General features: G+C 40.5%; 1 protein-coding gene across 2 annotated transcripts in view; it reads right to left on the reverse strand.

The window, feature by feature from the left end:
• Positions 1-1,293: 1,293 nt before the first annotated feature.
• LOC133007181 (metal transporter CNNM4) overlaps positions 1,294-14,668 on the reverse strand; it is a 30,193-nt gene continuing 16,818 nt past the window's right edge. The window contains exons 5-8 of one of the 2 annotated variants that reach the window (XM_061075717.1): positions 14,446-14,542; positions 10,663-10,752; positions 7,791-7,969; positions 1,294-6,732 (exon numbers count right to left, since the gene is read on the reverse strand). In XM_061075717.1, coding sequence (XP_060931700.1) covers positions 6,184-6,732; positions 7,791-7,969; positions 10,663-10,752; positions 14,446-14,542 — 915 coding nt within the window. In that variant the 3' untranslated portion in view covers positions 1,294-6,183. The remainder of the gene's footprint in view (positions 6,733-7,790; positions 7,970-10,662; positions 10,753-14,445; positions 14,543-14,668) is intronic. The other variant, XM_061075716.1, reaches the window with a different exon arrangement.

The raw sequence follows: 14,668 nt of genomic DNA on the forward strand, positions 1-14,668 counted from the left end.
GAGAAGTGAAAAATATGCGTGGGGGCAACTCGAAGCTCCAACTTGAAAGAACATATTTCCGCATATCTTTTGGGATTGCAATGTTTATTTTCATTTCAAATGTTGCCCCTGGGCTCAAATCAGTCTGCTGTCACCAAGTGCTGAGCCTGATCAGACGTGGACGGTGTATTTTATCCCCCCCTTTCTCATTCATTATTATTTTATTTTATTATGTATTTCCCGAGATAACAGGGATGAACTGTCAATGGGCATATGGACACATAATTTAGGATCCCATAACACAAGCTGCGACTTGGGGATAAACACAATGCAGCCTGAAGTGGTCTGAGGTCATGAAATCAATCTGGTGTGCATTCCCTCGTGCATGTTCTTATTAATAATAATAATAATGATGTGAATAATCTGTATTTTCATCTCTGCAGTCCGATGAGTGTATAACCAGCTTCCTTTTGATAACATGATTAAGCCTCATGCCAACTTAACATCTCTCACGTCAGTTAAAAGTGAAACAAGCACGGCGGCTTCTCTGGAACATAAAGCACACACCGCTGAAAACCAATCCAGTCGAGATAATCCACAGAAAACTTTGCATATCAATCAAGGAGACAGATTTTCTGTAGAGAAATATATCTCAGGTTTATTAACCCCATAGATTTCTTCAAATGCCTTACAGTAGTTATAAAATAGTTTGTACACATTGCTTTAAGTTACACAGTCCGTGTTTGGAAGTGCTCCTCCCGCTCTGCTCCACCATTACAATAAAAGACAAAACAAATCACAGCGATTCAAGTCAAACATGTTGCAGCAGTATCCGATTATCATCTCCTGTATATACCCTGGAGAAATTAAAAAAAAAGGAAATTGTATTTCACTTTAGTATGGAGAGTTTATGAATCCAAGTCAACTGCCTTGATTTGAACTGTTAACCATAATAATGTCATTTTTACCAATGATTATTTATCTGCATTGCAACTCATATCTGGAAAAATACTGCCTCAATATCTCTGTGTGTGCAAAGGAATCCAAACCTAAATATGTATATAAAAATGGATGACATTAGATGAAAGAACATGTTTTGGTTCACTTTTCTTCCCCTGGTTTCTGCATTGCTCCACATGCTTAAAACCTCAAGAGGTTCCCTTGTGAATGATACACAGTGTGGAAAAAAGTCACTGGCCTGAGAAACTGCGCCAGAAAATGTTTAACCTTCATGCAGGTCTAATCATCACACTGCTGCAGGACTTAAAAACAACACTACGGAAGCTGCTGATAAGTCCTGCCCCCCCCTCCTGCCCCCAGCTCCAGCCCCCATTACAATGAAAACAGCTTAACAGATTGGACCCGTAGTCCAACCTGGAGGAATTTCAATACTTCTGAACAGCGGGAATGAAGTCAACAGCAGTGCAGGGCGAAAAAGTAGAGGAGGAAAAGGAGTGACTTGTGATAAAAGGATTAATGGGAGGATGACAGGAAAGGGGGGGAGGAGAGGAGCAAAGATTTTGGTTACAAAAGAAGCTTTGGTTGTCGTGTCTAATGAAAAGTAAAATAGAAGCAAGCTACAGAAGATAGATGGAGGAGTAAATTATTTGAGGTCAACTCTGTGCAATGTTTATTGCTATGTAATGCCTTCCCAGTAAAACAGGAATACAACTTAAAATAACATCACCTCTTATTATAAATAGAGCTATTTTCAACATCTCTCTCAGCATCATACAAATGCCCATGTACAGAGTATTTACAGAAATATAACACAAAGAGCAATCAGAGAACTGAACACAGTGTTTCAGGGTAAAGTGACCCAATAAAAGCTGTGAGGAACAGCTGGAAGCCCGTTTCACAGAACCACGCCCTCAGGTGTGCATCTCTAACACAAAGAAAGAAAACAATAAATAAAACGCTAACAATAAATTACTAAGAACTGATTTCACATTTCCCACAGCCAACCAGTGGCTTCACTGGAAACCAGCACAGGACCAATTGCTACACAAGACCTATATGAACCAGCAGGCAGGTCTATATTTTCCAGAAATACACGGTAAGGCTATTTCGACTGTGTATTTGCAATAAGATCTATGGTGTACACAATCTTCTCCATGGCCGGATTCACCTGGGGAGGGGGGCCCCGGGGTACAAATGAGCTGCTGGGCCTCCATCATTTCCCCCATTTCCCCCCATTCCTATCTACTGTATGTGGAATTATGTGGTATGCTGGACCACAGCCTAGTTCCAGGTTTGCTCCAAAAAGCTCTAATCAGTTTAACAATATGTAACATGTGGGCACAGTGAGATCCTTTTTGAGATAAAATCTAACACTAAGAAAATAAACCTTTGTGCCCTTTGTTATATGGGGGTTCAATGTTGCATATACACAATCTTTACTCTAATATATAATTAGAAATATAACAGCCTGATTTTACCCAGTTGGTAATCCGGCCTTAACCATCTCACTCCACAAACCATCCCTCAGAAAGAAAAAAAAGAAATGCTTTGGAATATTCTCTTCTTTTTTTTCAGACTTATGCTACATAACCAACAAGTTTAAAGTGTTTTCAAATCAGTGCTAGCTTATACATCAGGTTTGTCCCTTTGTATCTTTTCAAATAAATATCCTCAACTACATCATCAACAAAATAGTTTATCTTTACAGTCGCTTAAATTGTTGTTTCAGTGTCACTGCATTCATAGGAAAAATATACGTAGATTACATGCTAGCAGCTTAAATATCTCAACTCAACCCTTCACCCGCACAAGAGAGTGAAGGGCTTCAGTCGTCCTCGCGTTAATCTCTTCATGTCTGCATCATCAGTCCACTGGAACACAACCAAACATCCTCCAAACACAGGTTGAGTAGGTGCAATATCATTTACACACAAATTAAAAAATATTCACAATGTGTTATGTGCCAAGTATGTGAAATAATCCCTCGTTTGGAATGTAATGATGCAAACACAGTTCTTGTGCTGTGAGTGTTCTCAAGACTCAACCCTTAACCTTGGACGTCGCTCAAGGTGAATAAACACATGTGCATCCCTGCTTTCTTGTTGAGAGTTAGTTGAGATGATCGATGCCACTCTCATATCTGTCCATGGAGCCACATGGCTTTTCAAAAGCCTTCACAAAGCTGACTGATTTATATTTTTGTGTTTAATCCGTAGTGTAAAAACAAGTTGTGTACCTTTTCTTCACGAAATCACTGCCGCCAAAGTACAGGGGCCCATAACCCACCAGTGAAACCACAACATGTCGTTTTGTTCACAAGTTATAAAGATATAATTTTCTTATGAATGAGTTTTAGACATTCATTTTATGGGGGTTTGAACCTTCTGACAACAAGCCAGTTATCCTGCTCTATGCTAAGCTAACTAAGAGTATTATTCTACACATCTAGGATTTGATTTTGTCTGGAAAGTTTTGAATATTAGTAAATATTTTACACCCATTTTATCCACTAGCATTCAGTGAGTTCAGACAAGGAAATAGGTAGTTATGGTGAACTATATGCTGTTCTGACTTTCTAAAAGAAAACCTATTTGAATGCTTACTTACACATTCACATCAACAGGTTATTTTTGGAAGAAGAAATATTTCCATCACATCACTGTCCATAAAACCAAAACATTGGGATTTTTGAAATATTCAATTGTGCTATTTGTTAGTCTTCTCTGATGCTGGTTAACATGCTAACTTCCGTAAAAGCTAATAAGTGATAGAAGTAGGAGGCTGCTCTTGGCACGAGAAATAATGAAATTTGATGCTTAAATCACAATTTCTGCTAATTAAGGTCGTAACATCTGTTAATGTTAACATCTATGTAGCAACAGCATAAATATTGAGCACCTTTACAACATGTGGAATATTGAGCCTACGATGTTCTGTAGGAGTTATCCTGACCTTTGTGATGGAAGCAGGCTGTTTCCTACTGTTTCTAGTCTCTATGCCTCTAAAGCTCATGGAACATCGTACAGATGTGTGAGTAACACACATTTTCTCATTTAGCTCTCAACAAAAAAAGCAAAAACTGTTCTTTTCAAAATTATTATTTCTTGAAAAAACAATTTATCCATAATGTAAAACTATTAGAAACCATACCCGAACAAACGAAAAACTAGTAAACAAAATGTTTGACTTGCAGCTACAGCCTTCCTTAGGATTCAAACAGTCCAGAGAATCTGAGAAAATTAGTGTCGGGGGGTTTTGGTAACAGTTAGTTATCTGACATCACAATAAAGAAGTCTTGTGTAGAGAGAATGTAGAGATGTCTTCATTAAACTTGCACGACCGATGGCATTGAACTGAGAAGCCATCCAACTGTGCTGTGAACATACTTTCCACTCATAACTGTGGGCATTAAACTAACGGGTTATTTGGTCTTCAAGTCACGTGTCCCCTTTCCTTCAACCCAAATTTGGTGCTCAGAGATCCATTATATTTACAGCCAAGAGTTGTGACACACATGAAATGCACAGTAACGCAGCAGACGCCCAGTTTGGTGAGTCATTCACATGTTGACCTCTGAAGCTCTGAGCAGGAGCTGCTGTCGGACCAGGCTCTATTCACAGTGAGGAATATTTAGCGGAGATGTTTAGTGGATAACGATCATACTAAAGAGTCTGTGCAGTTATTGTCATATTCTGTGTGCACTATGTTCGTTGTTTAGTCTGCAGTCGTGTTTCCACGAACCAGAAAAGGCAATTAAATCAATCAAATCTAAACTATAGTATGAATACATATAAATAAATATTCAGCAAAAATAAATATCTTAAATAAAATCACTCTTGGAAATGAAACAATTTAAAACATATTGCCATAGTTGGGAGGTGTGGCAGAAAAACACACCCGCCCTCACAGCACTAGTCTTTCACCAGGCTGTCACGGCTCTGCCTAAGAAACGCAGGCTCAACTCCACAGAACATATACTCAGTCAAACAGGCGATCTATAAAAAAATCCCACGTGCTGACAAAAAAAACCTTCACTGTCAACGTCACAGCTTTGTGGAAGTTTCACTCTTTGGAAAAATTAAAAGAAATTTAAAGACAAACATCTCTGAACAGTAAATTATATAGCAAGGTTGAGGTATCAGCCTTGATCTGGACACACCATGTGGGAATGTACGTTTTCTGTTAGTGTCTTACTGGTGATGACTTAAAGGGTCACTTCACACCAATAACAGAAAAACACTTTGAGATCTACAAACTGAGGGGCTGCAAACAAGGATAATCAATTACGTGTTTTGCCTTTTATAATTTCCCGAGAGCTCAGAACCCAAAGATATTAAAATCCTTTTGAGAAGCTGGAAACCTCAAATGTTTGCAATTGTGTGTTGATGTAAGGTAGAGGGAGCAGCCCCCCCTGGTGCACTGGTGGATAACTGACCAGAAAACAAAATCAGCATAAATAATGAAGCCAAATAAATGTTTTTCTGCCCTGCAACTGATTCAGCTGGAAAACACAGAGTGCATTAAAGTTCTCTGTGATCAGAAATGGAATTATAAAATATTTGTTTGGTTATTTTTTTAAACAAATAGGAAGAAATGAGCTGGACTTAATACATGTAACATAAAGTGAAGATCATTGAGTAACACTGATCTAAACTGGAAATAGAACATGTCTAGCATAATGTGAACAATATTTAGAAATGGCCTTCATGTAAATGTTTAGCATCTCTGTTGCAAGGAGAAAAGCAGCAATACTTCAGATTCTCAAATTTGAAGATTGCAGTGATTAATAAAATGATTAATGATTAATCACTGCAGCTTCAGATGTATGAGCTCAGGGTTTGGGACATCCACTCAAACTATAATAAAGCGCAACGGAAATGTTTCTGTGCTGCTCTCAAAACGTTGAAAAATTGCACAATTTGGGTGAACTGATCTTTTGAAACACACACACACTCTCACACACACACACGCAGCTCTGTGTACATTTCTAACTCACTAGTGTTCCCTGTTCCTCTGCCCTCTTTGTTCTCTGTTCTTGATGTTTTTTCAGTGGTGGGATTGGGGGGGGCATGCAAGAGGGGATAAAGGAGGATCTCTGTTTACAAAATACACATGATGATCCTCAGCTTCCCTCTGACGTCTACAGAAAAGTTCAGGCAACAACAAGCAAACAGGAACAAGTAGTAGTGCCAATGTGTGTCATGTGAGTGCACAGGTAGTTTGGTTTCCCCGAGGGGAGCTCAGTTAGATGGTGCTTTCAGTCTGTGCGTGACTGATGGTGTGAACGTGTGGGTGGGGGTGTGCCTGGGTATGGCTTGGCCTGCGGGGGCCCACACAGTTCTGCTGCTCGCTGAGCAGAGTGGTGGTCTCTCCCGGCCCGTTCTCTGATCCAGCAGAGGGCGGCGACTGCTGGGGCTTGGAGGGCAGATTAGGGTGGGGGTTGAGGGTGAACGGTGCCGTACTAACGGAGGACAGGTGGGTTTGGGAGAGGGAGGTGTGGTTGCTCTGAAGGGGAGTGGCTTGGGGCAGAGCCTGGCTTGGCCTGCGGCTAGAAGAGGAGGACGAGGTGGTCTGAGGCAGACCGGCGCGGCTGCCCGGTGGTGTCGGCTGCTTGGTTGAGGGTGGCCGCTTCACAGGAGGTGTGGCCAGTGGCAGTGGTGTGCGTGTCCCCGGTGGCGTGATGGGGAGCAAAGAGATGGACGTGTCAAGACGAGTGTGACTGCGCTCTGGAGACTGCGGCGTGCTGTCCAGCCTGGATGCCAGGAGACCATTCTGGTAGTGAGCACGAGAGATCTGCAGGTAAAAATACAAAAGCACTCAGACACGCAGCAATGCTGAAGACAGAAAGTTTGTGAGCTGCATATAAAGAATGGGCAGAATTGTCCTCTGTAAAACAATTTAAACACTAGAATGACTAGACTGCATTCATATAAGTACCTAATAAACCAACAACTGAGGGTATGTTTCATGAATTGTACTTACATATTCATAATGACAGAATAATAATTTGTTAATTAATAATTAGTTGTAAGAAACTGAACTGCCATCATGCTTGTGATAGACAGTGTCCCACAGTGTCCCAACGGTCTCCATTATACTGCTCAGATATGAGGACAGATCAGTGACTGAGATGGACAAGATGGCAGCTCCCTGAAGGAGGCCAAAACATCTGGATCACTCCCTGGTGGCTGCCTGTAGTATTGGTCATAAACCTTCAAGTTTCTGACCAATTTAGTTTAAATTGGTTGTTTGACACTTTAAAAACAGGGCGAGACGTCAGGATTTGCAATGAGATTGGCTCATGATTGGTCTGATAAATGTAGCGGCTGGACCTCGATACCTATGCTCCACTCTCTGATCACTATGGTGCTGAATCTGGTGTCAAATGACATCAGCAGCGTGAGATGGCAGTGATAAGATATACTGGCTTCCTTTTTATATGGTGGGAGAAAGTGGAGACACATCGACCATCTTTAGAAACATCAGTGGGAAAGACCAATTTTTTTAAATATGAGCCAAACCAAAGTGGACAAAAACATTACCATCAGCCTCAAACTATTTAACTGACTCAATAACTTAAACGTATCAGGCAACATCAGGTGGTTAATAAGTTGGATCACGGAAATGATTTTGCTTATGTGCATTTAAATATTTAAACAACCCTCCCAAAGGAAACAAACAGATATTGTAAGGACAACTTGTGATAATTCATAATGATCTTTAAAAAAAACAGCAAATAATAAGCAGGACAGTTTGAACGGAGATGGTTATTAATGCAAAAATAAACCACTATTCTTCCTCTGACTGATACTTAATGAGACTGACCTGGCATCAGTCCAAAAGGGACTTACCTTGACGAACTGCAGGTCAGTGAGAGCACGCACACAGAAGTCTGGGATGTACTGGAAGGGGGTGCCTGGGATCTGGGTGTTGCTCCCACCGATAGGGGAGCCACTTTCTGGAGCGCGCTCAGTGCAGCTCAGTGACGCTGAGCGGTTGAGGTTGCCCCCGTGCGATGGAGATCGAAACTCTGGGGTTGACAGAGAAGGGAGTGAGCACGAGAGTGAAGATTAAAATAAAGAAAAAGAAAAAAGAAGGAAATGGCACGGTGGCCCTGCGAGCTCAACACAAAGCAACTTAAGGAAAACAACAAATTCTGAAAACGTCATCGAATTCACAACACATACTGAAAACACAACACAACCGTTTGCAGACGGGCAACAAAAAGCACAGACAACAATCGAGGTGTTTCCAAGAGACACAAAAAATATTTTTGTGAATAGATAAATTCACAAATTTAACAAAGACAGAGCTCTTCTATGAATATAGAATATTAATAATATCGCACCTAGAAAGCAATTGTGAGGTAGTTCTCAATGAAGGAGAGTGAGTGGTGCTAAACAGCAAAAACATTTTTTTTGTTTCTTAACAAAAAAAGCCACATTTAACTTCAAATAAAGTATTAATAATATACCAGAACTGATAATAAAAGATACTAATGTCCTTTCATTTATCTTACAGGAAGAGTGATTTAGCTCATAGCATTCTGCTAATGCATGCTGATTGGTCAGTTACGGTTACGACTGATTGCAACAGGTCACCTTCCTCGATGGCACATTAGGAGTCTGAGGAAATGAATGAGGTGAATATCTGTTGTTTCTACATTTTGAATTGAAAAAATAAAGACAATTATGAAAAATGTTGAAGTTATGAAAGTGGAAGTTGAAAGAGCAGGTCCCAGTGAGCTTCATCACATTTCTATGTCCCCTGGAAACACTTTGGTCATTTGAGCACGTTTCTGTATTTGGTTGTGTTGTTAGTATTTGCAGTGTGTTTCTGTGTTTGGTTGTGTTGTTAGTATTTGCAGCGTGTTTCTGTGTTGGTTGTGTTGTTAGTATTTGCAGTGTGTTTCTGTGTTTGTTTGTGTTAATATTTGCAGTGTGTTTGGTCGGTTGTGAGTATGTTAAGCACATGAGTTGTTAAATTGATGAAGTTTCCTGAATTTGATTGTGTTATGTCTATATGAGTTTTCTTAAGTTGCAGGCACACACACACGCACACATGCAAGCACGCACGCACGCACAAACACATCCACATCCACTTAAACATGAAAAAGGCAGAAACCACGACATGAGACAACAGAGGAAAAACAATATGAAAACAAGATGACTGTCAGTAAACAGGAAAAAGTGAAAGCAGCCAACTGATGTTGACTTGCCATCAGTCGGCAGTGAGAGCAATACACACAACACACACACACACACATAAAACATGTTAATGTCATTGATGAGTGTTATGGAAAGAATGCAACAAACATGCCATGCGACGAGGCACAGTGCATCGTTTGAGCATTTCATGACTATAACAGGACTGTCTAAACTCAGAGGAGGAGCCATTCTCATTGGCTGGTTTTAGTGATGTCATGGAGGGTGACGTAGGGGCAGGGAAGACATCCCTGCAATGTGGTTCGGAGGGTTGTGTTAAAGGAGGGAGACGCCAGAGATAATCAGAGAACCTCAGTTCAGAATGAGAATGTTAGTGCTTAAATGAATAGTTCAACATTTTGGGAATTGTGCTTTTTTCCTTTCGTGGTTGGAGCTAGATAAAAAAAGATTGTTGCTATCATTCTGTCTGTGAGGCGACTTTGAAGCTACAGCCAGCAGCTACTTAACTTAGCATGAAGACAGACAATAGGGTGAAACAAAAAATAACATCCATTTAACAGCACCTATAAACTTCACTAATTAACTCTTTATATTTAGCAATTTTAATGAAAAAACAAAACGAGCTAACCTAGGTTTATTAATGAGCCATGGAGGTGCTGGAAGGTGGATTTTGTTACTTTCAGACAGAGCTCATCTTCATATCATACAGGCATTAAAGAGGTTTTGTTGTTGTAACTCTGTGAAACAAAGAAGGAAAATAAGCAGATTTCTCAAAAGGACTATTCCTTCTACCAAATGGTCCACAGTCAGATTATCCTTCTCCTCTTCGTGATACAATGTCTCAGGAGTCATGAATAATATCTGACCTTAGATTAGTGGTTAAAGGGAAGGTGGTGGGGGCAGGGTTAGAGATCATTAGGGCGGCGCATCAAGAGCCCCGTCCAGCAAGGTTGTCCAACGGTCCTAATGGTGTAATGATGTGAGACTAAGAGCTAATACGTCCTTTAGATGGCAAGTCTCACCATCAGCCTGCCAACTCAGCAAAGTCCGAGTAATTATATCAGGTAAACAAGACCAAGATCCTTACTATCAATCGGCGGAGATCCACAGCTGCACTTACAACTGTCACTGGTTAATAAAAGCTTCAAACGTTTGCGACTTGGCCCCAAAATAAGGTTTAAAATTCCTTTTTTGTACCTGCAGGTTTCCATGCCATATTAGAGATCATGAAGTTTTCCCATCGGGAATCGTTTAGGGGGTTTGTCTCTCGCTTATGACATCTCTGATAATAGCAGCTGTCGGCAGAAGACTGTGACCAGCCGCCTGCAGGCCGGTCTACCTGGCCTCCATTCTAGTTTGACTTAACATTAACTTGTTTGACTTTCCCTCTGACTGGGGATAAAGGCGACTTAAAAGGGCCATGAACGACAAATGAATTTCGAAAGACGCTTTTTGCGATACTTCTGCGTGGACTTGCTGGATCAGGGCTCTGGAGATAATGGGAAAAAAAGGAAATGGTGAGATCGTAATAAAAGTGGAAACCCATGCAAGCTTTTACCTGGGAAACGAGAGAACAGAGAAAACCTCTTAAGTGAGAGGCGTCGTGGAGGGGGGGACGCCACTGATGGGGAGAGAGGAGGGGTGACAGCTAAGAGAGAGAGGAGGGGGAGGTAGGGGGCAAAGAAACATATATGAGCTGCTTCATTTGTTTGAGGGTTTTTTCAAGCAGAGAGTAAATCACATAGGCCGCTGTGTTTATTCGTATTATTTCTCTTCAGGTGGACTTTTTCTTCAATCTGGAGGTTTTTGTTCCTTTCAAAAAAGGAAGAGAGAATTTTCAGATTTGCTAAAACAACTACAGCTTGTGATCCATAACGTAGTTTATTCTACAATGAGGCTCATTGAAATGTAAAGCAACTCACAACCTGCAAGTTAAATAACAAACAAGAAAAGGAGTCATGCCAGAATAGAAAGGGGGCTGAATGGTCTATGGTGCCTTGTCGAATCTGTGCATCACTCTTGTGGTTTTGTTTTGATATGCTGCTGTTGTCTAAATGCAGCCACCAGACTGTAAATCAAATCATTAAAAAACAATGTTATCACTGACTGCCTGTGTGTTTAAGGTTAAGATTATTAAATTTTACTCTGGACCTCAGCTGAGTTTCTAAAACATTACTGTCCAGCCTGGCATCCTCTGATAAGTGAGCGTTGGCTGAAATATTTGATACCTTCTTTTCAGCCATCTCTCAAAACGTATTTCTCCCACAAGGCTTTAGCTTAGGAGGTGATCAGTGGTATTTGTCTGACAGTGACAAACCGATTTCATGAGGCACACAACGGTGACATCTGTCAGAAAAGACCTGCCCTACACCACAGAGGAGTGGTGTGTGACAATGGTAGAGGAGAGACACGCCGGGCAAACGGCAGCGACATTCTAACTAGTCAAGTTGGCATCACTGAGAATGATCACATGACACCAGGTTGATGCCTTGGTGCAATAAAAGTGTTTCTTCCCATAAAATCCCTCTGAAGAGTCAACTTTCACAATGTCAGCTGTTTTTCCACAGTGGGACGAGGATGATAAACAGGCAGGGAAGCTGGTCCTGGCAAAAGCATTGGCAGCTCTCCTGCTGGTACAGACAACGGCCACCCAGAAATCAGAAATTCTCCTCCTGGCTCCACAAGGCCGATATTGTTAAGATCAGAGGCAAAAGTAAATACAAACGGCATTTAATCCAAATGTAAACGATCTTCTAGCAAGAAAAAAAAAAGAGGCCAAACACCTGCAGGCACCATCCTTGACAGTGGCATGTTACCGATGGGAATTTTGGATGATAAATGTGTTTGACATATACATTTGACGCTGCACTTACATGACTCTGCACAAAACACTGAGCTGCATTCAGTGCACATGAAGTACAGACAGCAGTTTAATCAGCACAGAGAGCAAAACAGGTTAACAGCAGTGAGGAGGAGGGGGAAACATAACAGTCACAGTAGAAGAAGAAGAGGAAGAACAGGAAGAAGTGGCAGTTGTAGCATTGAAGATTAACGTCTGATCTGCAGTTCCGATGCAGAACCACCAGATGTCATGAAGGTTACAACTTCTGCAGCGAGTCAGGGTAAGTTCACCCTGGACCAGACAACATGATGCTGCCACAGCAGGACCTCCCCCCCCCACCCGAAAAAATAAATATATATATATTAAACTGATGGCACTCTGCCATCAGTTCTGGAGTAGATTTTGAGTAACCCTGCAAACTAAACAAACACATAAACCCAGATGAAAACATCACCTCCTTGGAAGAGACTATAACTGTCCCACATGTGTGCTTCTATTCTTCATTAAACTGTTATTTACAGGATATTTTGGAGCCACACAAATGACAATAACATCACCTTGTGTAATAAATCGTCCAATATCACCCACGTGCTGCCAGGCTTTAAATAAAATGTCATGTAGTGAGGTTCCCATGTTTGGTATCTTTGTGCCGGCAGAAGAATCTAAACCAAAAGCTGTGATCTTAGACTATATCTGGCAACCCATGCTTCAACAAACAAGATCCAATGTGTTTATTAGTGAGCTTTACGTGTTCATAGGTGACTGGCTGTTTCCCTCAGTTCACAGACTTTATGCTAAGCTAAGCTCACCATGCCCCGACTCAGCTCCTTACTTAACACACACACATGATGTTGGTATTAACAATAAAACAATTTCAATTATTACAATTTTAAAAAATCTAAAATAATAACTCCTTATGTGCTTGAGTGAAAAATACATCAGTATTCTTTTTTATTCGTCACAAAACAAGAACAGAAAAAACATAAGAACGGCCTGAATAGAATAGAAAACATTAGATCTATTATATAAGTCTTAAAGCAAATGTTCAGCAATTTTGTGTCATTTGTTATTGTGAACAATAATATTGACATTTAACATTCTATCGGTCGACCACTAATTGCTGTCTAACCCTGATGTCCCAGAGAAAACCAGTGGAATCACTCATTTAAATGGTTGTAAGTGATGTTCCTTTCAATAAATGTACTTTCATATGAAGCACTTTTTAGTAAAATGGACATTTTCAGGAAATGTCCTCCCTGCTCATTTCCTCTGGCTGGGTGCTTATAAACCACTTGAGTTATGTTTTTTTATTACTGATTACTGGAAATGTTCCTCTCTCCTAAATGCATCTACAGTTAATATAGAAACAAGATCAATAGTCCCAGTTTGTTTGTTTACACTAATAATACCCTTCCTAACAACAGGATCTGAATCCATTAAGAGCTCCATTACAAGCTCTTACAAATTAAAAAAGAAGGATTGAAAATATCTCAGTCAAATTGCTGCAACAAGTTAATATCTATTTATTCTCCCGTCAATTTCTCAGGCCTCACCTGTCCGCTTTGAGGAGAGAAGAGAAACTTTATTGTAACTCGGTCTTCAGTGTAAGTGTTTCCCTATTTGGACTAAGCCTATTGACTTTTCCCCTCTTCCTCTCCTAACTGTATTTGCAGCTCACTAAGCGACAGAGCACTTTGTGAAAGAACGTCAGGAGACTGTGACGTAAAGTTACAGATTATAGAGTTGATTTTTATATTCACATTCTCATCGTATTGTTGTCTATTGTTTTTTACTTATTTTTACAAGAGCCTTCAACATCATGAGCTATAAAAACTGCCAATACTGCATCTCTGTGAATCTGTGTGATAAACCGTTAGCTTGTCCCTGCACAGGATACATGATTATGAATACTGAATGGACCGATCATATTTGGGCCAGATGGTGCTAAGGTAGCAAATGGTGCATTTGTTAGGGAGTATTTTCATCGACAGATTACCCCCCATTTGATGCTTCATCTTTAAAAACAGAGCAATTTGGTACTTAACGATAATAATAATCAAAATATGCAGTAAGGAGATCTTGCAATGAAGAAATGTTTTCATTGTAATAAATGTTCTTTGGTTTTTTGGCGATGTAATTGAGGTACAGTTGTGTTATTTATGGCAAAATGTATCCCAAAGAAGAGTAATGAAGAAAGAAAAGAAACCAACACAGCTCTGTTTTCCCACCATGCAGCAGAGCTCCACGTAACAGAGGCTGCCAACATAACCAGCAGTTCCTATTCTAATCACACTGTGAGTCAGCCCTTTCAAAATAGAATGCTGCTAGCCTTGTCTGCTAACTTGGTAGAAAAATTATTATGAAAGGGTAGAACTTTTTTCTAAAATTTTCTGTTTATTTGACATGTCTCTGTGTGTGTGTGTGTGTGTGTGTGTGTGTGTGTGTGTGTGTGTGTGTGTGTGTGTGTGTGTTTGCGTGCGTAAGCATGTACTGTCTTACCCATTGTTGGTGTACTTAGAGCCATGACTCCATAATAGGAGAACGGCCCAGTTTCAAACTTCATGTTTTCGGTTCCAGCTTCCACCTCGACCCTCCCCTGAAACACACACAGTAACACAAACACAGGACATTTCTATTTAAAAGGTCTATTATTATCTGACAGTCTAAACTGTTCTTGTGTGTGTCGGTCAACGAGCTATGAAGCCTCGCTGTGCAAAATCCA

This window comes from Limanda limanda, chromosome 1 (assembly GCF_963576545.1).
Source record: "Limanda limanda chromosome 1, fLimLim1.1, whole genome shotgun sequence".
NCBI lineage: Eukaryota > Metazoa > Chordata > Actinopteri > Pleuronectiformes > Pleuronectidae > Limanda > Limanda limanda.